Source organism: Squalius cephalus (genome assembly GCF_949319135.1).
Source record: "Squalius cephalus genome assembly, chromosome: 15".
In the NCBI taxonomy this organism is placed as follows: Eukaryota; Metazoa; Chordata; class Actinopteri; order Cypriniformes; family Leuciscidae; genus Squalius; species Squalius cephalus.
The window spans coordinates 11,724,356-11,749,218 of record NC_137136.1 but is presented as its reverse complement, the minus strand read 5'-3'; the positions used below and the strand labels follow the sequence as shown (position 1 = coordinate 11,749,218).

Below are 24,863 nucleotides of genomic sequence, written 5' to 3'. Positions count from 1 at the left end.
TGTATGATGGATACTGGGTTTGGGGGAAAAACAACAACAAAATCTACACATTTAAAAAATGTGTACTGTAACCTAACCTTAACCATAACAGTAATTTTTCTGCTTATTTAAAACAAAATGCACACACGCAAGCCAAACACACACACTTTTCTCTCCTACCATTGTCAGAAAGCTCCTTCAGCACTCCTTGCTCGATCAGTTCCTGTCTTGGCCGCCTCATCGACATCTTTCTTTCCAAAACTGTGGGGGGGGGACAAAAACACTATATAATATAAAAGCTAAACTCACAACTACACACAGTTGCATATAACTCCATGGTTTTGAACCACAGATGAGTGCATCTCCAGCAAATTTGAATTACTGGACATTTATTGTATGTTAAACATTTTTAGAACAGTGTTGGGTCAACATTTTATGTCCTCAAGCGAAACCAGTTACGAAATCACTGGGCAAAATGATTTTGAAATCATCTAGTTATTGTTCAAAACATCTGAGAAAACAACATTCATATCAGCAAAGGAAAGAAAACATTCACAACAGTAGGGTGTTATTTAAGAGAAAAAAATAGTCAAGGAAAGGAAACGTATTTTCCAACACAAACATGAAGAGAAAAGAACAAAGGACCTTCTGAAGTTTCCTTAAACTTCTCGCTGCTTTTCTTCTTCCTCCACTTCCAGGGTTTGAAGATCTTACCCAGGGTAGAGAACTTGCCTTTGCGCTTGGGAGGAGGGGTGCCGTCCCCTGCCGTGCCCCCTTCGCTCCCCATGGTGCTGTGCTGGTGGTCACCTTCATCATCTGGAGAAGAGACAAAAAAATAATGCCTTGGTCTGAGCCGTCAAACACAGGGTACTGTATATCAATGGCTACAAGAGGCGTTGGGTCAGATGGTTTATGTAACTCAAACTTTGTGTTGTGCTGGGTGTTTACGTAAGCATATTATATATAGCGAGCCACATCAGGGTGAATTATAATATTGTGCCATCATACGAAACATGACTGTCCCATATATGCAGCTGTGTCCTGTGCAGTAGATCCAGAGACGCTCTCATGCAAGAAATACTTGACACCACAACCCTTCTCCAACCTCAATATCAAAACATACTAAACTGCTGAGCCTCCAAAGACTCACTATTGTTTTAGACCCCAAAGCAGAGTGTTTTCTGGCGGCTCTCGTGAGAAGAAGAGCTGATCCCCATCGTGAAATCAGAATCACATCTCAGCATGGTAAGCTGGCCAGAGGCCACTGCTTCCCCATGTTACACACTCACATTCCTCTCAGGTCCAGCACTGCAAAGAGACTCACAATCTCACATCTTTGGCCCAATCAAATGGGCGCTGAACGTGGTTTTGAACTTTCTGGTTGATGGGGATGGGCCTCACTGTACTCTCTTTTGTGTACAGATGAAGCTGTGCATACCATAAGTACAGCAAGATACAAGGCCAGGTCCATTTAAAAGGCCAATATTTTTCCATTTAGAGATTATCAGCCTATAACAGTGCCTACTTAGCTGTGACAGTTATTAAACATATTATCTGTTTGAAATATTAGTGACTTTTAGTATACTTTACAAAAGAGGTTTGGGGTCAGTAAGATTTTTTGTAAGAATAGGGATGTATTAAATTGATCTAAAGTTACAGTAAAGACTTTTACATTGTTACAAAACTTTCTATTCTTTAAAGAATCCTGAAAAATTGTTTCATGGTTTCAATGAAAATATTAACCAAATCAGAATTTTAGACACTGAAGACTGAAGTAATGACTGCTGAAAATTACTCCAAATTACTCAAAAAAAAAAAAAAAAAAAAAAAAATTATAGTGCCATCACAGGAATAAATTAAATTTTCAAATATATTAAAACTATTTTAAATTGTAATAATAATAATAATAATAATAATTCACAATATTACTGTTTTTTTTACTGTTTTTATCAAATAAATGCAGCCTTGGTAAGAGGGAGAGAGAATATTATTTTTAGAGTAAATTATTTACTACAGAAAGTTTCATGAACTTTTAAAAATTATAATAATTTTACAAAAATATTAATATTTTCAATTGACTTTTACAGGCATGACAAATTAGGCTGTTTTTATTTCAGTATCCAGTCAAATTCATGCATTAAAAATTGTTTGTTGTAAAAGACACTAGAGCTGTCAATCAGAAAAAAACTAATTAATCGCACATTTTTCAGTAAATAATCGCTATTAATCACACCTAATGTTAAAGTTTTTTATATATTTTTAGACTGAAATACTTTCACATTGAATCTCCAAAATAATGTAGAAACAACATAAAGACAGTATTATTTAAATATTTGTTTAATGGCATCTTTTTACTAAGCACATATATGAAGGCCAGTACCACTGTACTGCTACTGATGTCTTTATTAAACTGATTTTGTTCTCAATTTTAGCCATTAATTAGTCATTCAACCTTACAGTACGGTATAACTGAAAGGTATCAACTTTAACATTTAATAGGCTTTAAAAATATAATAACTTTTAATTTAAGTGAACTTAAAACAATCTTCATATAAACCCATTGTAATAAATGTCACATTTAGATGTTCCTTTAATTTATCAGGGCTCAAAAAAAAAAAGTTCTACTGGCCCAGTTCAGATTTTTGTAATTGCCCAGTTTAGCATAAATTGTAATTGCGAATTGAAACACGTACATTTCGCAAAAACTCCCATATCGCAAAAGTTTTTACGCTCGCATGAAGTGGGTTTTCAGGCAATTACATTTTTAAAGCGTTAAACTGAAAAAATATGTATCGCAAGGTTAACGTGTTAATTTCAACAGCACTAGTAGGCACTAATTTTTCTCTAAAAACATAGAAAAATAAATAACTGCTGAAAAAAAAAAAACTTACAGAAAAAATAATTAAAAGTAGTAACTGGATCCATTCCTAATCTTCAGAATATTGAACTTAGTACCTTCATTTGTAATGAGCTGTGGTTTTTAGTACAGCCCAGTTCATTCTTGTGCTTGTTGACTTTCAAATATTTGCTAGATCATTACATGTAAACTATCTAATACTCGTCACTGGTCTTAAATGTAGCAGGTGTTAAGCAAAGCCTGTAAAAACATATGCGGTTAGATAAGTACAAATATATGCAACCCACAAATCAACAGGGAGGAAAACACATTAGAGCAAAGAAGCTAGAACAGACAACATTAGGACTCACAAGGTTTGGAAAACATGTCCAAATTGCTCCTTAATTATTAAAACACTAATAAGTCCCCCATTAATACATTTAAGTGTGTAAATGTATCAATCTACCTGGACTCCAGCTGCCATGGCAACTTGTTTGAAAGCAGCAAGCCATACAAGCGTCCACTTCCTTTCCTGTTTGGTTGAAAATGTTGAAGTAGGAGTACAAATGAAAAAGTTACAGTCCTAGAGCACAATGTGACTGAACACGACCATATATCGGACAGTTCAGATGGAAGACACTGTCTGAGGAACAGGCAGTCTCACAACTCAAAATGTGTACATGAGGAGTGTAAAAGTCAGAATATGGACTCCTAATGTCTAACAAACAGGGAACACCATCCAGAAAAAAAGCTAAGAAACACCAGCACTCGACTACATATCCATGATCATATCCTAAAAGCACAGCCGGACAGAAGCCCCAGCCTTTGGAAAGACAATCAGCGAATGACGCACAACCACTGAGTTTGGTGAGAAAACAGAGCAATGTGTTACGCAGATATCATCCAGCTGCATTAAACTTGAGCATGAGCAGCTTGAGTCAAGAAATTAGCCCTTAATGGATCAGACATCACTAATAGCGGCAAGATAAGTGAACCAGTTGGAAACAGATCCGGAAGACAGGGTTTCCAAATGATACAAGATACAAAACACAAAAGACATGAGTGAGGTGTTGTTTAAAGAATGATCCGTGGAAAGGCTGTGCATTAATGTCAGGGAGTGATTCAGATTGCCTTGGAAAACAGAGGGGGCGAGGCCTGGGAAACAGAGGGAGGAAACGGCACTCCACCCTGATCCTGAAACGGGGGGGGAGTAAGAGGTGAAAAGAACCAAAAACGACCCCCTACCACGGTCCACCACAGTGTGAAACAGGAAAACAGAAAACGGCAGAGAAAACAAACATGACATGCATTTACTGATGTGCACTTTATTATATCAGACAGACTGCTGAAACAATCATTTATGAATAGAGTACAACTGTTTTTCTTGCATCTGTAAATTTGTATTTACACTGCCATTGGTAAAAGTTGGTAAGACTTTTTTAATGAAGTCTCTTATGCTCACCAAGGCAGCATTTATTTGATCAAAGATACAGGAAAAAAGTAATATTGTGAAATATTATTACAATTGAAATCATTTTTTCAGCATCATTACTCCAGTCTGCTGTGTCACATGACCCTTCAGAAATCATTCTAACATGCTGATTTGATAATAATAAGAATTATTTTTTGAGCACCAGTTGAAAACCGTTGGGCTGCTTAATATTTTTATCCTTTTTTAAGGATTCTCTGATGAAAAAAGTACAAAAGAACAGGATTTATTTGAAATACACTTTTTGTAATGTAAACATTATACTGTCACTGGATCAATTTAGTGCATCGTTATTGAACAAAAGTTAATTTCTTTTAAAAAAAATCTTAAATGACCCCAAAAACTTAAATGGTAGCGCATTTTTTCTATAATTTATATAATTTATACACACATGTTATATAAACACAAACTTTTGTGATTATTAATCACAGTTAATCGATTTGACAACACTAATTGTGATGTATATCATGAGGTAACTGCCGATACCCAGCCCTAAAACACAACAAATAAGCTAAAACTAGAAAAACTCAAGTTTCCCCCCATATAAAGACTCTAGTACTTTCAAAAGATGTTTAACTGTTCCTCAAATGATGTGGCACTGACTGCTTTTTCCACCATAATGAGCTCGGCTTTCCCTCTATTGGCCAAGTGATTTGAAGGAGCTACATTACCTAACCAGACTGAAACAATCAAGCACTTAAGCAGAACAGCAAGAACTCAAAGCCATTTTATACAGCCCAGCCACATCACATACAGCAAAACAGAACCCAACTGTCTTCCAAAGAGTGTCTCACACTTTTTTTTTAACCTTCGCTCACAAAAGTTGTACTTTTAACAAGTCCCGGCCTTGCATTCTGTTGCCCACCATGAAGCTGTTTTTTAGCACATCTTATGTAACCGGCCTCAAACAAACATATCCCATAGAGGCAGGTGCACCAGATGCAGGTTTTGAGACCGATTAGTTGACATGTAATTCAGGTAACCCACTGACTAGTCGACCAGTGTGCATGTACATGCAACTCCAGAGCCAGAGTATTGAGGTGTATATGCTAAGCAAATGAGAGGAGGAGTGTGTAGGCAGTTGTGTTGTCGGAAATAAGGCCGGCATTCAGCCTGGAGCAGCTTGTTTCATTATGTAACAGTCTGTCTCCGCAGGGAGAAACCATGAAGAGTCAATCACTGCCCTGCCGCTACACACCACCCCCTTATGCATGGCTGTATATGCTCAAATAACTACAGGCTCTCATTCCAGACAGCCTTGCTTGTCAGATGTCTTCAATGTATAGTTCTCAAAGCTGTGCTTCAAATAATCCAAAAACGCATATTAGAAAAGACAAAAAAAATATTACTGGTTAGTGGGATGCAGTCAGATGCATTTCTTTGGGGGGTTTTACATAAGATGTATTCTTGTGTTCAGAAACAAAGCAAACAAACACAAGTTCAAAAACATAGGTGTGAAACAAAGGAACAGAATGCAGGGGTCTCAAGACGTGTTTTAAAAAGTTAAACTCAAAATACCACATAAGACGTAATGCTATGGCCAAAGACGATTGACTGAATATATATGGCTGTAGTTGTGGGCATGAATAGAAAATATCATACCTTTTCGAGAGGGGTTTTACTCTGAAACCGTCTAACAACATGCCAAATGAAACTAAAAGTAGAATACAATGTATTATATAATATATACATTTAAAATAAAATAATGTAATGTTATATTGTTAAAAATGTATATACATTTAAAATAAAAAATCTAAATTACAATTTTAAATTATTAATATAAAAAATATGCACTTATATTATTATTTATAATTATATAAATGTAAAAATACTTTTCAAATAATATAAATATTGTACAAGCCCTAGATAACACACCCAGATAAAATAGTCAGTTGTTGGACAACATTTTGACCCATCTCTATTTATCTGAGGTTAAGCTCCAATTGGACACATTGTTGTAGGGGTAACATGTTTCAGTTGCTTACAGCGAATTGACATTTTGCTGCAAGGAAAATACCACTGGAAACAAATACAGTGTCAGCAGAGGCAACAGTGAGCGGGTTCCGCCGAAAGAACAGACGCCTGTATTGTGACATGGAACCTATCCGTGCTGTTTGGCTGAGGAACATTAAAGACTTGATTGCTTCCTCTGTGCAGTAACCGAATGTCAGCTGTGCTTTGTCTCTTTGTTTGTCATCACTATCGGTGGAGACTCACACCCTACACTGGGGAAACAGTACAAAGATTATCGTGATTCAGACTTCAGGCTTTTCTCCACAAATAAACAATGTGAGATTATTGCAAACTTTGCCTAAAGTCAGCATTAAAGTAAGGGTATAGTGATTTGTTCCAGAATGTTTTTTTGTTATGGTGGTTGAAAGTCTCCTCACATCCTGTTAGCAAACACTAATTTAAAGTGATAGTTCACCCAAAAATGAAAATTCTGTCATCATTTACTCAACATCAAGTTGTTCCAAACCTGTATGAATTTCTTTGTTCTGTTGAACACAAAAGAAGATATTTTGAAGAATATGGTTAACCAAACAGTTGATGGAAAAAAAATACTATGGAAGTCAATTGGTTTCATCAACTTTAAAAACCATAAAATGTTCGTCCAATCATTGCATTCGGACCTCAGTGCACCCTGCTCGTGCAGACATCACGAGTCATCAGCGTGTTTCATGCTATTAGATAGCCGTCAGTCACCGAGCACCGTCCGCAACCGAAACAGCAGCCACCTTTACAGTTCCCCCTGAACCAAAACAACGAGCTTATGCTGCGTTCACACCATAACTAACTGTAATGTGGAAGAGATGGAAACCTGTGACGTTATACTCGGAGTTATACACTATCACCGCCAAAATGAATTTGCAGCAGTCAGATGGTACAGGTCAGTGCTCTTTAAGTTGTTTAATGTTTATTATATTGTAATGTTATGTGCTTTGAGACATGAGGTAGTTTAACGCCATCCCTCATCTCGAGACGCTTTGTAAACTCCGCTGTACACGTTCGTGTCTTTTGAACGAGGCGTGGCTTTCGAGAGGGGAGGGTGGGATCTTATGCTTTCAAAGCTAGCCGCTCCAAAAATTGCCTACCCTACCTATAAACGGAAGTTGTGAACGTCTTCCCTATTGTGACGTAGGCCTATATTCAAGTGAAATGGCTTCTCGGACAAGAAAAACAAATGTAAGGCGGGACTTGATTTTGTCCGTCAGGAATTAATTGGATCGTTGTGCTTTGCTATCGCTGTGATCTCATGTGAGTGACAGGTTGTCCAGCTGTCAAACTTAAAAACACATCATCAGAAAATAAAAGAGATGTCGCTGCAAGAGGGAGAAGTTATTTTGATTAATGATTACGAGGGCACATTCATTTTTCAAAAATAATGATGTGCATGGATACATTTCTATAATAAATACTGCAAAATTCTATAAAAAATAAGAATTGTCAATTTTGATTTCATGGTGACTTTAATGCTGGATGGTATATTTACCATGAGATTTTTTTTAATTGTGGTAATCAAATAGGGTATTATTAATAATTTAAATATGAAAGGGTAATACTAACTATTTTGAATTTTTAACGTGGGTTACGTCAAACCGGTAACTGTTTCTTCCCTACTGCTGAGTTATAACCAGTTCCTGTTGTGATGAAGTCAAGCCGAGGTAATGCTTGCAGAGCGTAATGCTTCTAAAACCTAGTGAGCTGCCTTAGTGCTTACTGCCAACCTTGGCAGCTGCTTTCTAACACAGTCGTTGAATGTGCATTTCTTCTGGTGTCAGTCGCTTCCAATTATTTTAGCTGTACAAATACGTTATGCTGTTTGAAATTAGTCATGTTTTTGGGTTTAGGTTTATGCTATCATATTATTTGAAATGATTATTCTAATCACAATAATAATAGTTTTACAGTTTACTACACTTTGTTATTCCTTTAGTTATTTACCTATACCGGCTAATGAATTCAAAGGCTTGCACATTCACAGGAAATAGTGGATAAGTAGCACAAACAAAAATTGGGTAAAATAATGAAATAAAATATAATAATATTATATAATAATATTTTTAATTAAATACTCTAAAATATACTAATACTAAAAAAAATAAAAAATTAATCAATACATTTCATTGTTTTGAATGACAATAAGCATTTATAAATCAACATTTCTCGTTGCTTGTTTCAACTCCAAGATGGGAGTTTTTTTTTTTTAATCCACTTGTCGTAGTGTATTCTGCGACTGCATTCTTCATAAAGGACTGCCTACATGTGATGCCGCCTTCTATTTTGGCTACAAGTTATCTTAGAAGACAACATGATTAATTTGGCTACTTGGAAGTACCTTGTTGTCTGAAGCTGCCTACAATGTCCTAAAATGCAGATTTTTGAAGCGTTTTCTTGACTCACCCAAGTGTGCGCAGGAGTTTTGAGGTGCAGTCTCTAGAGGGAACGTCTGTCCCATGCTCCAGCCCCCTATAAGGGCCTCTGTTTGCAGCTCCTGCCCAGGTGCAACCCAGTGAACAGCAGCAGCAATTCAGGATACCCAAAGTCTTCTGCCTTTCCTTTTTTAGTTTCAAAGGACTTGTTTCCTGTCACCGAGTGTCACTCTCATGTTTCTTTCCACTTTCCAACTCACAATATTTCCAAGCTCCTCTCTTTTCTTTGAGTGGATCTCATGCCAACTACCTTTCTTTTCTTCCAGTGTCCTTCAGCCCTCCTTCTGCAACTCTCTCCACCCCCTCTCCCTCTCTCACTCCACTATCTCTCCCTCCACTTCATTAAAGGAGCTAGCAAAGCAGATCAGCGTAGACGCCAACGGATGCCTATCATTCCTTAAAGCAGAGGTCAAAGGGCAAAGTGAGTGTGTGTGCGCTTGCGTATGAGTTCTAATGAACAGCAAAGAAAAAAAAAAAAAAAGAGCAAGGCATTAAAGGGAAGTTCTGCCAATGGAGGGAGAGATCAGCTGGGCAAACATTTGACTTTGTGGTTATGGAGAATACAAAAGAAAGGGGAACTGACATCTGAATGATCATCAAAAATACTGATTACTTAAAAATTAACACATCACGTTAGTCTATTTTAAATGAAATGTGAAATTTCACTGACATTACAAAGAAAACCTTGGATAACCTTCATTGGCCACGTACGCACTGGAAAGTATCAGTTGTGTGTGTGTGTGTGCTGAACATGACTCTCTTCCGAAATTGCGATGATTGACACCATAGCAATGTTATGGCATCTAGTATGTTAGTATGAAAACACATAAAATATGTGAATGAATTGAAATGTATGACATAGGCTATGTTTAATTATGAAATATTATGAAAATTCTGTCATCATTTACTCACCCTCATGTTGTTCCAAACCCGTTAAGAGTTTCGTTCATCTTCGAACACAAATAAAATCTAAACGATTTCTGTCCCTCAATTGACAGCTTTAAAACGTTTATAAAGAGGTCGTAAAGCTAATCCAAATGAATTGAGTGGAAGATACACAATCCCTTTACATGATGAACAGATTGAATTTAGACTTTTATTCAAATATAAAACATTGATCAGTGAAGATAAACAGAAGCTAACCCATAGCGCGAGAACAAACCTCATTTGCTTTTGTGGAAGCTCAGAATGAACCTCCGTTTACCATAACTGATGTGTGAGTTGATGAATGTTTATATGTGAATAAAAGTGTATATTCATTTATATGAATAAGGAATATCTTCATTTGTTTTCCGAAGATGAACGAAAGTCTCGAGGGTGAGTGAATGATGACAGAACTTTCATTTTTGGGTGAACAAACCCTTTAGAATATATTTTAAAATATATTTAATTTATAATATATATATAGCAATTTATTTCTGTGATGGCAAAGCTGGAATTCTTCAGTGTCACATGATCACATGACTGATTTTTAGGATTTTTTATGAATAGAAAGCTTTTGTAACAACATAACGTCTTTACTGAATTAAAATTCTATCTTACTGACCCCAAACCTTTTGAATGCTAGTGTAAATTTTAGACTTAGAATATTGTGGACAAGTTACATAAACTACTTTTATAATACTTTTGTGTCCTTTGTGAAGCTTGAAAGCTCCACTCCATTCATTGCAATTGCATGGAAAAGAGCGAGCAGCACAGTCTTCAGCATTTCTACTTTTGTGTTCCACAGAGGAAAGAAAGTCAGACAGGTCTGGAATGGGGAGTAAACAACTAAAATTTATTTTTGGGTGAATTGTCCCTTTAAGATTGATACTGAAGTCTTTCCCCTAAACAAACCCTCTCTTTAACTCGAACATTAAATCTATTAGTATACACTCAGTGATCAGCGGATCTGGACTCCTGCCCTCTGCACGGAGCAGAGGGTAATACACTTCAGCAAATCTTCATCCACAGGAATTCCAAGAATGCAATTTTATCCAGCAGAGTACATTAGCAGAGAACGGGAATGTGGATGTGTGTAGCTGTGTAACTTGACTACAGCAGATCGCACTCCTAATCCCATTTTCTACAGCCAGACATTACTTCTCATTCCACAGTGTATAACAAAGCGATTCTGTCCCAAACCCCTAAATTGAATTGATGTGTATATAAAAGCTTCTTTTAGATGAGAAACCTCAGATATGGACCACATCCTCTCTGTGATCAAGAATACTCCAGATCTTTGGTCACCATGCATGACCATGTGTGATGATCATGCAGCCTGAGGACATGTTCTTGTGTTCAAACACAGCCAGATGAAATCGCAAAAGAATATAATGATTCACTAGATTTGACCTATAATTTCCTTTCAAATCTTAGGAGGGTGTTCATTTCAAGAGATCAGGTGTACATTATTGGACCTTCATTAGTTCACAAATGAATACCAGCAATAAAATGCTGCATATGTATATTCAGGTGACTTCATCCACAATTGAAGGAAAGTAATAATTTAAGTTTGTTTAATAATTAATAAGGAATAATCTCGAGGATGAAAATTTTAAAACAACCTTCACTTTAACTGTCGACCAAATTAAAAACAGCAACACGCCAGCTAGTAGGGTTGTCAAACGTACCTGTAAAATCAGTACCAGTCTTTACAAAAAAAAAAAAAAGGGCTTGACTGTACCAGCATTTGTGTAGCACCGGTAGTACAGAGGTATATTTGTTACCCGCTGATAGACGCTGCTTTCAAACGCTCTCGTTGGTGTTTGTTTGAGCGCTCTCTGTTTTTCAAGTGTTGACCATTGTAGCCAATCACAATCAGTTGAGCGCGTGAAGGCAATGGCCTTTCAGAGGTGTAGCAAGTTAGTCAGAATCCATTAACACCGCTGAAAAAGGTTTTGTTTTGTTCAACGCAAGCCACACACTTGCGAAAATCCAGTGAGCTTGCGCTTTAGAGATTGACAACCTTAGTGATTATAAGGGAGGTCTCTTATCTTGCTTTTTGTTTATTGCCCATCCACATTCACCTGAATACAAGTTTAGTTTTTCATGCTGCTTAGCAAAGTTTCTGAACTGACAACTATTTAAATGCACTATTGAATTGGAAACTGCGATGACTTGATGAATGGACGAGAAAAAAAAAAATGGGACAACAGTTTTTTCTCTGGGACTGAAATTGATACTAAGAACCACACAATTTTACTGGTTTTGGTACAGACTACTGACATTTTGGTAATGTGACAACCCTACCAGCTAGTTTATTGTTTATAGTTCAGCATGGTTACTGAAAGGGATAGTTCACACGAAAATGAAAATTGTACATTTTGTCGCTGACTCATCCTCATGTTGTTTCAAAACTGTTTGACTGACTTTCTTTGTATAACACAATGTGACTAATGTTGTTTGGAGCCCAACTGGAAACGGAAATCCACAAAGAAATGCAAGCTGTTTATGAATGATATGAGGGTGAGAAAATTATAACTAAATTTTAATTTGTAGGTGAACTTCTCCATTTTAAATATCTTGTTACAGTTTACTGTTGAAAAAACCCTCCAACTACCTTTCAAAAGTTTGGGCTTAGTATGTTTTTTTTATTTTATCAAAAGTGTTGTCCAGCATAATACAATGATTTCTGAAGGATCATGTGACACTGAAGACCGGAGTAATGATGCTGAAAATTCACCTCTGCCATCACAACAATAAAATACATTTTGAAATATAGAGATATAGAAAACAGTTCATTCAAACAGTTCAAATAAAATGCAGTCTTGGTGAGTATGAGAGAAATATGTGTATAAAAGAAGTGCAACTTAAAGTGATGTGATTAGTTGACAGACCCAATGCATTGACTAGCAGCAAAATCGACTAGTTGATTTTAACTCCAGTTTATAGATGAGAGCATGATGTAAAATAGGGCATTAACACATCTTTCAAAATATTTGAACAAAAAAATGTAACGTTGAGGCTTAAACGAAGTAACCAAGAACCAAGAACAAACAATCCTTTCTGCTTGTGGTGCAGGAGCTATGAAATCTCCAAACCACACGCTGAACTGGAGGCAACAGATACAGAAAAAGCAAGAGGGAAAAACTGCAATGATACAACAAAAGGAACAAACTATAAAGCAAGTTTTATAGAAGAGGCAAGCAAAAATAGCTTTGTGCAACATGGTTCCGACATGTTACATAAAATTTGTACATCCAAGTTGGATAGATCACAATCACAAAAGAACTCTGACCTATTCATCTCGCGACTCATCTGTTATCTTTGCAACTGTTCCAAGATCAGCCCCACAATAAGAAGAACACACAAGCATCTACACTGGAAAAAAAATAAAAATGACTCAGAGGATTGAACTGAAGCCCTGCTTCTCTCTGTCCCAGTTAAAGCACCTACACTGGGCACGTTTCCAAAGAGAGAGAACGAGAGAACAGAGAGAGATGAGAATCAGCTTGCTGGTTCTGCCTAGACCCAGAACCTGGCATGACCTGGAAAACAAGCTCTACGAATCTGTTCAAGGTAGGAACTGCCTTCATGACCTTCCTTAGGGGGCGACACAGGGCTCTTTACCAGCGTTTTGTTTTGCAAGAATCCCATTTTAATCAAAAACAGTTGTTCTTCATTAAACTGCTCTCAGACAAATAACAAATGTTTGACTACAATGGCTGCATCCTAGAGTATAAATTGTGTAAACTGTGGTTTTGACAATAAACCACGCACCAAAACGAGTTAAATCAAGATCACAAATTGGTTTCTGGACCTTAATCAACGGCATCTACAAATGGAACAGTTTCTTTTCAATTATTCAGCATCATTAGTATCAAGAAAGAAATACTCACCTCGATTTTCCATTACAGAATCTGAGACAAAACGATAAATGGATCCTGTAATTAAAGCAAAACAAACAGATAATTACACAAACAGGTCCATCTTTTACAGAGCCACTCATTACTAATTATAGATAGTATGACATTAAAAAGATTTAATAAAGCAATAAGCCACAAGAGGCTGTGCATTACAGTCAATTTACCACTGGTAAGGGGTGTTCTTAAGCATAATGCAATTAAAACTCCTTTACCCTTGGCAAAATCAGAATTCACTGTAGCAAATATATTTCAGACTGTTGCAAATATATTTCAGGTTTAGTGACAAAAGATTTATAAAACAAAACAAAAAAACACCACAATATAAAAAAACTATACTAGAAATAAATAAAATGGGTCCATTAAAGGACATCTTTCTTGAAATCACCAAGTGGGAGCTTCAAAACAGAATTTATTCAGACGTACAGTGATGAAGGTCATTGGTGGTCGTCCGTGGTGCCTCTGTTTGTCTATATCAAGGGCTCAGACCAGCAGACAGGGTGCATTCGCTCATCTCCAGGGGTTTCCTGTAATATAGATATATAATATGTATAACTCACTTGATCGGAGGTCAGCTGAGACCAAACATCTCTTCAAATCCTCACTCGCTGTGATCACAGGTTCATCAGAGCGATCGGTAAAGTGTGCTATCCTCAAGTACTCTCATCGTTCTTGAAAGCTTCAGTCCAAGACTGCTTCATATGCTACGAATGATGCTTGTTATTTTACTTCAAGTGTAGTCTTTGCCAATCTTGGAAAAAAAAAAAAAAAGGAGATTCGGTGGTTCCTACTTCCTACACTGATTAGTCGCAAGACTCACAGCATTAAGGTAAGGCAAGAACTTTCATCCAACATTTTTAAAAAGCAGGTGTCACACCTCCAGGCTGCACAATTTTTGGGACAAAACAAATGGTTCGTTTAAAACAGCACAGACGAGCTTGAGAAAAGACCAGAAGGAATGACCGCAAATGGAAGACAGGCAATTATCTGAAAGGCGCTGATGGAAAGGATAGATAACAGGCAAATAAAATGAGCGAATGTCTAACAGATGGATACACAAAACAGACAGGGCAAATCAGACCGTAATGGACTGTCAGTAGAAGGGGAGGATGGATGAATGGAGGAGAGAGAGCTAGAGATAGAAATGCTAATGAATATCTCCAGGGGCATTGATCGATTAAACTGAATGCAGACGGACAGCAGTCTCACAGCACTTCGACTTCTGCTTCGTCATTTCTTCTTCTGCACGACATTTACCTGAGCCCGGCTAATGTTGTTTGTGTGATATGTCTTATTTAAAAACTAAAAAAAGCTGACACAAAATACAGTCAGCGCCAATCGTATACCAGCTAAAATGAAACGGGTAAGGGAACCATTCAGTGTATTTTTTATGCATAGAGAGGGAAGGGTTGTCGTGAAGGGTCAACTGCATTTATACTGTATGATCGAAACTATAGTAAAAACAGTAATATTCTGAAATATTATAACAATTTAAAACAACTGTTTTCTATTTGAACTTATTTTTTAAAATGAAATTTATTCTTTGTGATGGCAAAGCTGAATTTTCAGCATCATTACTCCAGTCTTCAGTGTCACATGATCCTTCAGAAATCATTCTAATATGCTGATTTGCTGCTCAAGAAACATTTATTATGTTGAAAACAATAGCGCTGCTTAATATTTTTGTGGAAACCGTGATGATTCTTTGAAGAATCTTGAAGCAATTTATTTCACCCATGCTGAATAAAAGTATTAATTTCTTTAAAAAAATTGAAAAAAGAATTGATGACTCCGATATTGATGCATTTGCTCTGAAAAGGGCTTGAAAATGAAAACCTAAATCCATTATTATCATAATTCGTGATAGTAAACCGCAATATTTTGTACACACAAGTAAATTCATTCAATCAACCATGTTGCAGTTAAAGTAATAAAGTTATTGGAGCTTACTGAGGCTCAACTATGCTGGTACGTCCCTTATAAAATATGACAGTCAGCTGAAGTTTTACAGAATTTGAATACGTACATTAAGCAGGCAGGAAGAATGCAGTAAACATGAGACAGGCATTTCTACAGTTAAGCAGCCTGCTTCAGCAATGATCATTATACCCTGCAGCCTCACATTTTTGAGGTTTCAGACACCAAAATAATCCTAAAACCATTTGGTTTGCGACTTCCTTGAGGGCTGTATGATTAAATCTAAAGCACACATTAGACTCAGCAAGTAAAAATAAAAAGAACATGCAAAAGAGAAGTCTTAAAGTGCCTGCTTTTGTTTTGGTTTTTTAAGTTTTATAAAGAAGTTGGAGTTTCATATGTACAATTGTGGTTAATTTTGATATAAAAAGCAAAAGGCTGTTCTTTTAGGATGAGGAAAAGAAAATATATTCCATTTGTCTCTTAGATAAAAGTGTATTGCTTTTATTGTTGTGAATGTGGACATGCACACTATAAAAAGCTTGTCTGCAGGGAGCCCACGCTGCCTCTTATGCAAATCTCATTGAGAATAACATGGTATACTGCTGCGACGATGCAGTGACCAGGCAGCTGGAATACTAATACTGTGCAACATGCTCTTCAATTCATTCCTGTGAAAAAAATCAAGCAGCCTTTCACAATATCAAAATTGATCTTCATAAATCTAAAGCTGGGTTCACACTCTACAATTATGGTCACGATTTGGTCGTCGAGACAAATTTTGAGAATCCTAAGAGATTCATCTGATTCTAGGCCAAAGTCTGAAGTCTTTGATGCCAGTTTGACATGTTCGCTGATAGCCGATAAATGATGACCATTGCGATCAAATTTTACCTCAGATGAAATTATGGCAGTGTCAGAAGTTAAGGCACAGTCATGCAGTGTGGCTTCTCCTACGACAACTGTCAAATCAAAAACCAACAGGAGCACAGACAACAAACCACCACTTGCTCCACACACATCAACTTCAAGAAAAGCAATGATCAAAATTAACGCTAGTAATTGTTTTTGTTTGCTAGCCTGCATGTAAATGCAGCTTACAGTCACCGAATGCGTCACTGACTGATGTAAAACTCTGGATTAGGCTTCCTTCGTGTGTCTGTTTTTAACGCGTCTTGACTGCCGTATAGTCTGACATTGCAACGCATTCTCATCCTAGGGCGCCATATACTGACACTTTTGACATTTCGTCTACATCGAACGCACATGGCACCCTTTAGCGTCAATATGACACGCACAGAGCTTTGTTCGGTTATGGGTAGGTTTAGGTCTGGGGTAGGGTTAGGGTTAGACCGCTAGGAGGCGCCTTCTGGCCCATATCTATCTGCGTCTCATATTGATGCTAAAGGGTGTCATGATGTGCGTTCGATGTAGACAAAATGTCAAAAGCGTCAGTATATGACGCCTTGGGATGAGAACGGGCTGGACATTAATGACAACTGAGATCCCACAGTGTGACATGGCTTACAGCAGGAATTATGTTCGTACGGTCTGACAAGCAACAGTCGTAAAGGACTACTGTAACTCGTACAGTCAGTGTGCACCCGGCTTAAAGGTAGGGTATCCAATTTTTGCAGAGGCTAGCAATAGCGAGCTAGCTTTGAAAGCATAAGATCCCACCCTCCCTTTAGAGCGCTCTCGAAAGCCAAACCTCCTTCAAAACACATGAACGTGTACAGCAGCCATGAGAAAAGCGTCGCGAGAGACTGTGATAAACTAGAACATAACTTTACAATAATAATGAACAAACAACTTAAAAAGCATTGACTTGTATAACCTGACTTTTTTTTCATTTTGGCGTTGATAGTGTTGCCATTGAAACGCATAAATTGTGAAACACTGTCAGTAAAATGTGACCAAATTCCGTTTTTTTGCTCATATGTGACACAGATCCGATGTGTTCTATGACAGTGTAAACAGGAAAAAACGCATGCATTCGGATATATCGAGATCGGTTTCAGGCCTCGTTCATATGTGGAAATAAATCGGATATGTACCAATGCGACTGTCATGTAAACAGGCAGATCGGATTTTCTGAGGCATTAGGCAACGTCTCCGCGGTTTAATGACAAGAGAAACCCCGACGCGCATCTGCAAAGGGACGGATGACCCGACGAAACGTTGTGTCGTCGTAGTAGGAGAGGAATGTGGACAAATGGGGGCGTTTCAGACAGCGCTCGAACACCGAATTGATTCCTCTTTCGCGTTACCTTGCCCTTGAATGGACACAACACAGTCATGTCAAAATACCCGTCTTAATAATACCCGTCTCGACAAGTATTCTCTCGGTTATGTCATAAGTGAACAGTTGAGAAAGAAACCCATGTTTGTCAGTTTTTTCGGTCCGTGCAGTCGGCCTTAAAGTGACAGCACACACCTAATATTCCTATTGTTGTCTGTGTCATTACCAAGCGGCAACCTCCCCGTCTCTCTCTTGAAACCAACACGGAAGTGAATTAAACGGCAATTCATCAACTGGCCGCTTGAGGCTGGCTGCAAAAATGAGTCAAATCTGCATCTCCCCCATGTTGAAATGCCCAACTTTACAGCAGAAAAAAAACATGTTTACAGCCTGGAGCAAAAAGTGGCTTTGGTCTATACAGCTAATTTTGCCCTTCATGACAACTGTGAGGGGGGTGATTTTTTTAAACTCATCCGTTTAAATTATATTAAGCCTTAAATTTCTGCATAGTTAAGGGTGTGTCCACTTTTGAGTGACAGGTGGATTCCCGCTGCTGTGGTCATTAGTCATCATTAGCCGTTTGTCTGCTTTCTGTTAGCCGTCGCTTTACCTCAGCTCATTGTCTGACTCAAAGCCCGTCTACGGAAAGCCTGTTCACTCCAACGCCCTATTAAGTCCTATTGGTTGTAGTTCCAATCAGAGTTCCACTGGGGGCGCTCGCCATGAGTGCAAAATGAATGGGAGTCAATGGGGCTAGACGGCTAAATTTGTCTCCCTCACCCGATGGCCGTTGAGAAATCTCAGATTTGATTGTAGGTTTTGCAAGTTCAACATGGGTTATAGATCGAAAGTTGAATGAACGAGTACTTATTTCTTTTCGATTTCTTACAGGTTGAGTTGTTGTTGCCCATAACACGCTAGCATTCTGCTAATGACGTCAGCATTCTGACGTCATTGACATTTTGAAAGACTTTTTAAAGCAAATAAGTGACTCTAAAAAATCTAACACCAAGCAATGTGTAATTTCTTTGCATCCCCTTTCGAAAACAACATTCAAATTACAAGACAAAAAATTATATCCTAAGAAAAGTGGATTTTGAGCGGTATAGCTCTTTAGACCTCCATTCATTCTGCACTCGTCATGTGAGCGCCCTCATATGGAACAAGAGTGGAACTGCAACCGGAAGTTTGTTGAGTGGCACTTCTCCCCTCATTAGACTTTCTCTGGTCTGACTGTAAAAATAAATTAATTCGGGAGTGACGCGCTGCCAAGATGGCGACGGTCAGCTACGCCCACTTTAGGCTTCAAAAACGGTCTTCAGAAACCTACGGGTGACGTCAAGGACACTACGTCCATATTTTTTTACGGTCTATGGTCAATATATAAAACAACAAAATACAGCTTTAACAAAGATGAAACTATATTTAATTTCTACAGTGAACAAATAGTGTTATTTTACATTTAGGCTTAATTATTCATTTCTGTACCTGAATACTATAGACTTTGTAACTTTGTTATTTAGTATGTATTTTTTATTTGTTCTTATTTAATTACTGACTGTTCAATTGTTTTAAATAATGTGTGAACTTTATCAGTTAGGCTGAAAAGCAAAGTAACCCATATATTGCTGATCCGAAAAATGATCTGATCTGTGGCTCAAAAACCATAAATGATCCGAACCGTGAATTTTGTGATCCATTCCACCACTATTTGTGATTGCTATCAGGATGTGAAGAGACTTTCAAACAGAATAACAAAAAAAAAATGTGCTGCCTTTAAAGGTAGGAATTGTCTAAAAAACTTCTTTTCCAAATTTGTTTAAACTTTATTTATATATCAATACATAATTAAAATGTAAGTACTCTGAAAAAGAAAGTATAAAAATCGAGTGTCTGTAGACCTCTCACGACTGTTTTAAAGACAGCTCATTATTTCCATTCACTCCGCCCCCTCCCTTCTGGGCTCCTTCCAAAGCCACGCCCCCAAAACACATGAACGCGCGACTCCGACCGCTGAGCTGGACGCATTATTTACCTGAGAGGAGTGGAGAGGAAGGAGCACCGTGCATGTAGTGACATCATGTCAGAATCACATGTAATAAAAAAATCTAACTTTATCATTATGAATATAAACAAATAAGATGTATTTTAGTACTCACTATCAAGCTAGCATATCGATATTGGTAAAGTTTAAAATATATATTTTTTGATTCGCTAACGAGCTAGTTATATCTATAAGGCAAAGCTAAAAACAGGTTGCATTGATACACGTTTTTCCATTACCATCAGTTACACTGTGATGAAGATGAATTTCGTGTAAGATTCATAACATATATGGTGGTGTTCTGCATGTAAGAGTTTCCATGATGAAAGCATTGTTGACTGATGAGGACTAACGTTACACTCCGGTGACAAGTACCGCATCGTCAGCTCGAGGACAGGTCCGGGGTCGAGGGCGAAGCAGAGGAGGTCGTGCAAACGGCCGCGCAACTAGGGTCCGAGGAAGTAGAGGCCGAGGACGGGGTGGTCGAAGTGCAGGGCAAGGAGCACTTCTTGGACAAGAGGACCTGCGTCGAGTTTTGCATCTCCTATTCCTAGGTTCCGTGCCTCTTGAATTCCTCAAATCAAACGGCCGGTTGCGCGCAAGTGGGCAGATCCTTTAGCTAAAGGGTGGTTGCCATGGTTGCGAGAGAGAGTGACAGTCGCCTAAGCCAATCCTTTGTTTCGTCCCGAATGGAAATAATGAGCTGTGTTTAATGCAGATTAAACGGTCTAGAGTCACTCGATTTTTATACTCTTTTTTTCAGAGTACTTACATTTTAATTATGTATTGATATATATAGAAAGTTTAAACAAATTTGGAAAAAAGTTGCATACCTATGCTTTCATTTATGATTTTGAAGCATGTCACCTTACATTCTTGTTTAGGGCCAAGTGGTTAGCATGTTGTGACTGCGGTATCAAAACTACAGGGTAATATCGACCAAAGCTATGCATTCATCAAATAATTAATCCTCCCATGTAATTGTAGTCTAGCCATTGCCACAAACTAGCTATGGTCTTTACCAAGCCTAGGTATCTACATTAACTGTGTCTAGTCAACAGTTTGAATTCTCAAAACCACAACAACAAGACATTCTCCTCAAGCCATGTTATACAACTTTTATACCATACACTTATATAATCTATATATATATATATATATATATATATATATATATATATACACTTTTGTGTAAATAAATGAATAATAACACTAAAATGTTTTTACTACATTTAGGCATTATTACAACATATTACATTATAGATTTCAGAAAACAGTTTAATTAAAAGATTACCTTTAAGTGAGTGTTAGATAACGGTAAAGTTTATCCAAGTGTAAAATAGGGAAATGAACATTCACAATTAAATATTCATTATCAACTGATATACAAACATTAACTGACAATGTAAAAAAACAACAAACAAAAAAAACACAGGAATAAAAATTACCTTTCAAAATAACTGATAAATGGATGCCACTCACTGAATTAAACATTCAATTTTAATGAGGCATGTAGCATAATACTCTCATTGCATATTGTCTGCTATTTCACGCACTACTCGCATTCAATTTGAAAAAATGCTGCTGCTGCTGTGGCTTCACGCTGATGGGGAATGGCTTAGAATATGTGCTGGAAGGGCAAAAGAGCCAAGAGAATGAATTGGAGACACTTCAGTGCCTTAACGGGGAGCAGATGTGTGTGTGTGTCTCAGATAAATCCGTTCTCACACCCCTGGACCAGATACTGTAAACTGGAACAATGTGCAGGGTACTTCCTTAAAAGGTGTATGCATGCTAAATTCATGTGTGTAGTGTTTGCGAGATGAATGTGAATATGACCTGAATGTATAAAAGCCACTATAATAATACGGAATAGTGAGTGTGCATGTTGTCATATTCCCAGATGCAAAGAGAGTGTCACCTCACAAACCTGACACTTGGTGATACCTAACACATGCTAATCCCTCACACACATACATACACACACACACACACACACACACCCTCGCAGCTTCCCTCGGGACATGAAGTGTGAAAAAATGATGTAACTGGCCTATTTCTTCTTTGGGTGTTTAACTCCTCAGCCTGTGTCGTGCACCATTTAGGATGTGTGCTCAGGGAACTAAAATCCTTCATACTGTAAATGAAACATTGGCAAAATAAGTGTGGTACCAAACTGTTTGGGTGCTGCCCCATAAATGATATAAAAGCAAAATAAAATTAGATTTAGATGGAAATACTTTGGAAGAATGACTTCGCAAGGTCATTTCACTTAGTTTTGCACGTCACTAACGGTGAGTGTTTTTTTACCATCAAATTCAATCGCCGAACAGGAAAAATCTGGAGGAGAAATATAACAGATGTTCACACTATTATTGAAGTAGGCTACTTGTCTCTGATATCTCGCACTCCTTCAGAACCCCTATGTGTGAACACCAAGGCCATTCCATGCTCTGAACAAAAATACTACTAAGCCAGAAACAAAACATCCAAACAAACTCTTCATTTGGTTTTCAAGTAGGGCAGTGCAAAACTACATATTTAAAATCGACTAGTCAGTGGTTTGCCTGGTTGACTAGACCTGGGGGCTTTCAAACTGGGGCCTGGTCAGAAGGAAAATAAAATAAAATAAAATAAAATAAAATAAAATAAAATTCTAAAACTGATCATATTTCCCGAGATTATTCACAAATTATATTATTCTATTGACAGATGAGATGAAAAAATAAATGATAGTGTAAACTTAAAGTGCTTATTATATTATTTTAAAGGTGCCTAATTTTGTTTTGGAGGTCTCCTACTACAACAGGTTTACAAGCATCAAAGGTCAAAAAACACTTTCATTTTCTCATAATACCCATTGCACATCACCACATTTTTCAAAGATTCTCAAAGTAGCAGCATTTTTATTTAACGCCATGTCAGCCTCTGTGGCTATCTTCATGGCAAAAACTGAATTACAAAAAGAGACGTTAACATACCTGAACCTTAGCTCCAGAGGCTTCCTAAAGCTCAGAGATTGTACACATTGTAAAGACAGTAACGGTGGCGTCGATTTTGCAATATCAATTCAAGCACGAGTCCGACGATGAAACATTGGAAGAACTAGTTATTCAACCCAAACCTCCATCACAAGGACGACTTGAGCAGGACACTACTTAGTTTGTCTTACATTATGAGATGTTGCAACTGTAATTCCTCACCATCAGCATTAAAAAGAGTATGTCCATCAACAAACCGATGTGTAAATTTCTAATTTATTGTGGTGCATTAGCGGGAACTGTATCATTAACTGTATCAATAACAGTTCACAAATGTGAATGAGTGATGTAACATTAAAGTTTGTGAAACAAATCTTGCTCCAACCTTTATAATTACTCAAAGTAGTAAAAACAACATACAATCTGCATTTATGGACATAATTTTAGGTAACAGCGTGCCCACAGCTGATTAGCAGAACTATTTCAGTAAGACAGTAACATGATTTAGCCGGAGACCTAAACAATATAAAACACAAAGCTATGCATTTTGAACACTCGGTAGAAAATGTATACATCAATAGTCTAAATTCTAACAGGTTGTGATTCTGAGGAGCAAGTTGGTCCAAATAAAGGGGTATCCCATCTTTAATGGATAAGCGTTTAGTAAATTCCACTTAAACCTCACAGAGATTTGAGAAGCAATAGTCAAAAGGTTATACTGCTGTTGTATCACTGTGGAAATTTAACCACTGACTCTTCAAATCCTCATCCTTTGGAAGTGTTTACACAGAGAATTTGCTTTTGCAGACCAGAAAACAGCGCCTTCTCAACATGCACACAAACACGAACCACCTACGGTGTTTGAGGCGAGGGCGGGTCAAAGTAGACATTGTTAATGTCGCGTGCAGCCATTGAAGAGCAAATCTGTTACATATATAAAATACGGAAGTAAGACTGGAATTACTAATGACTCGTTTGGCAGTTTAGAATCAATTCATTTTTTGAGAGAGAGAGACCTACAACTTGTAGGCCTACAACTTGACTTTATTTATCATGCACTTTGATCTTTCTTTATATATGAAAATAAATACAGGGCTGCCTTTATATTTTAGAAAGGGACATCCCTTGCAAAGGGAACAACATACATACTTGGTGACCCAAAAAAGTCTGAAAACCCATTAACTACTAGACTAACACAGACAATCTGTCCTTTATACATAAGAAAATACATAAAAGACAAACAGCGAGATGAAATCCAACAGACTGGAACAATGCACAAGACAAGACGCTTTAAAGAAATAATTTCTTAACACTCATGGATGATCCAAAAATAACATGAGATGTAATGCAGAATGCAATGACCAAAGACTTCTGTCTAAATCTGGATGGTTGCAGTTTTTTTTAGAGCACAGCCACTTAAAAAATACATCCAAAAGTACACCTACATTAGTAAATAATCCAACATTTAGATACATTAAACTTCACTGATCGACTAGTCAGTTGTTGGACCAATCCAAAAAGGATGTCTGATGTCACTTAATGACTGACACAATTAAACAATGATGGAAATTGTATCAGAGCAGATGGCACGTTCAAACACATCCCCAAAGCTCGCTGTTAAGAGTGACACTACGACACCACCCTCTCATGTACAAAACTAGGCCTACAACTTGACTGCCTAAGAATAGCTTAACACACATAAAAAAGTGGGTTTAGTGTCCTACATCAAGCTGCCTGTAGTACCACATGGTTGATTCTCCAAACTGACAGAAAAGAAGAAAGGATGACAGAAAGTAGAGTCCTCTTCTATAAACAGAACTTTCAAATCTAAGGACGAGTTCTTTAACTGGATGCGCCGATTCAATTACGTAGCACGGAAATGGGAGCAGCTGGTACGCTTGTGTGATCTTTAAATAGCATCCCACCTCTGCGTGTCAAGGCTGGCTCGTGTGTTTAGTTTTGGGCTGAGACAGCTGCCGATGGATGAGAGAAAAAATTGTTACATGAACTGGAGGTCAATGGAGAGCTTCGATTTCACAAATTTTTGCCAACTGCGTGGGGAAGACAGTATCTACGGTGAACTTACAATTCACCAATG

The 24,863-nt window shown here is 37.5% G+C and overlaps 1 protein-coding gene across 6 annotated transcripts in view; it reads right to left on the bottom strand.

Moving 5' to 3' along the window:
* The window catches only part of phactr4b (phosphatase and actin regulator 4b), a 45,127-nt gene that overhangs the window by 16,653 nt on the left and 3,611 nt on the right, over positions 1 to 24,863 (bottom strand). For 3 of the 6 annotated variants that reach the window (XM_079895010.1, XM_079895007.1, XM_079895008.1), the window contains exons 2-5: positions 14,008 to 14,108; positions 13,558 to 13,602; positions 625 to 795; positions 160 to 240 (exon numbers count right to left, since the gene is read on the bottom strand). In XM_079895010.1, the coding sequence (XP_079751136.1) occupies positions 160 to 240; positions 625 to 795; positions 13,558 to 13,570 (265 nt within the window). In that variant the 5' untranslated portion in view covers positions 13,571 to 13,602; positions 14,008 to 14,108. Of the gene's footprint in view, positions 1 to 159; positions 241 to 624; positions 796 to 3,281; positions 3,701 to 8,708; positions 9,071 to 13,557; positions 13,603 to 14,007; positions 14,109 to 24,863 lie in introns of those variants that run through there. The other 3 variants (XM_079895005.1, XM_079895009.1, XM_079895006.1) reach the window with 3 other exon arrangements.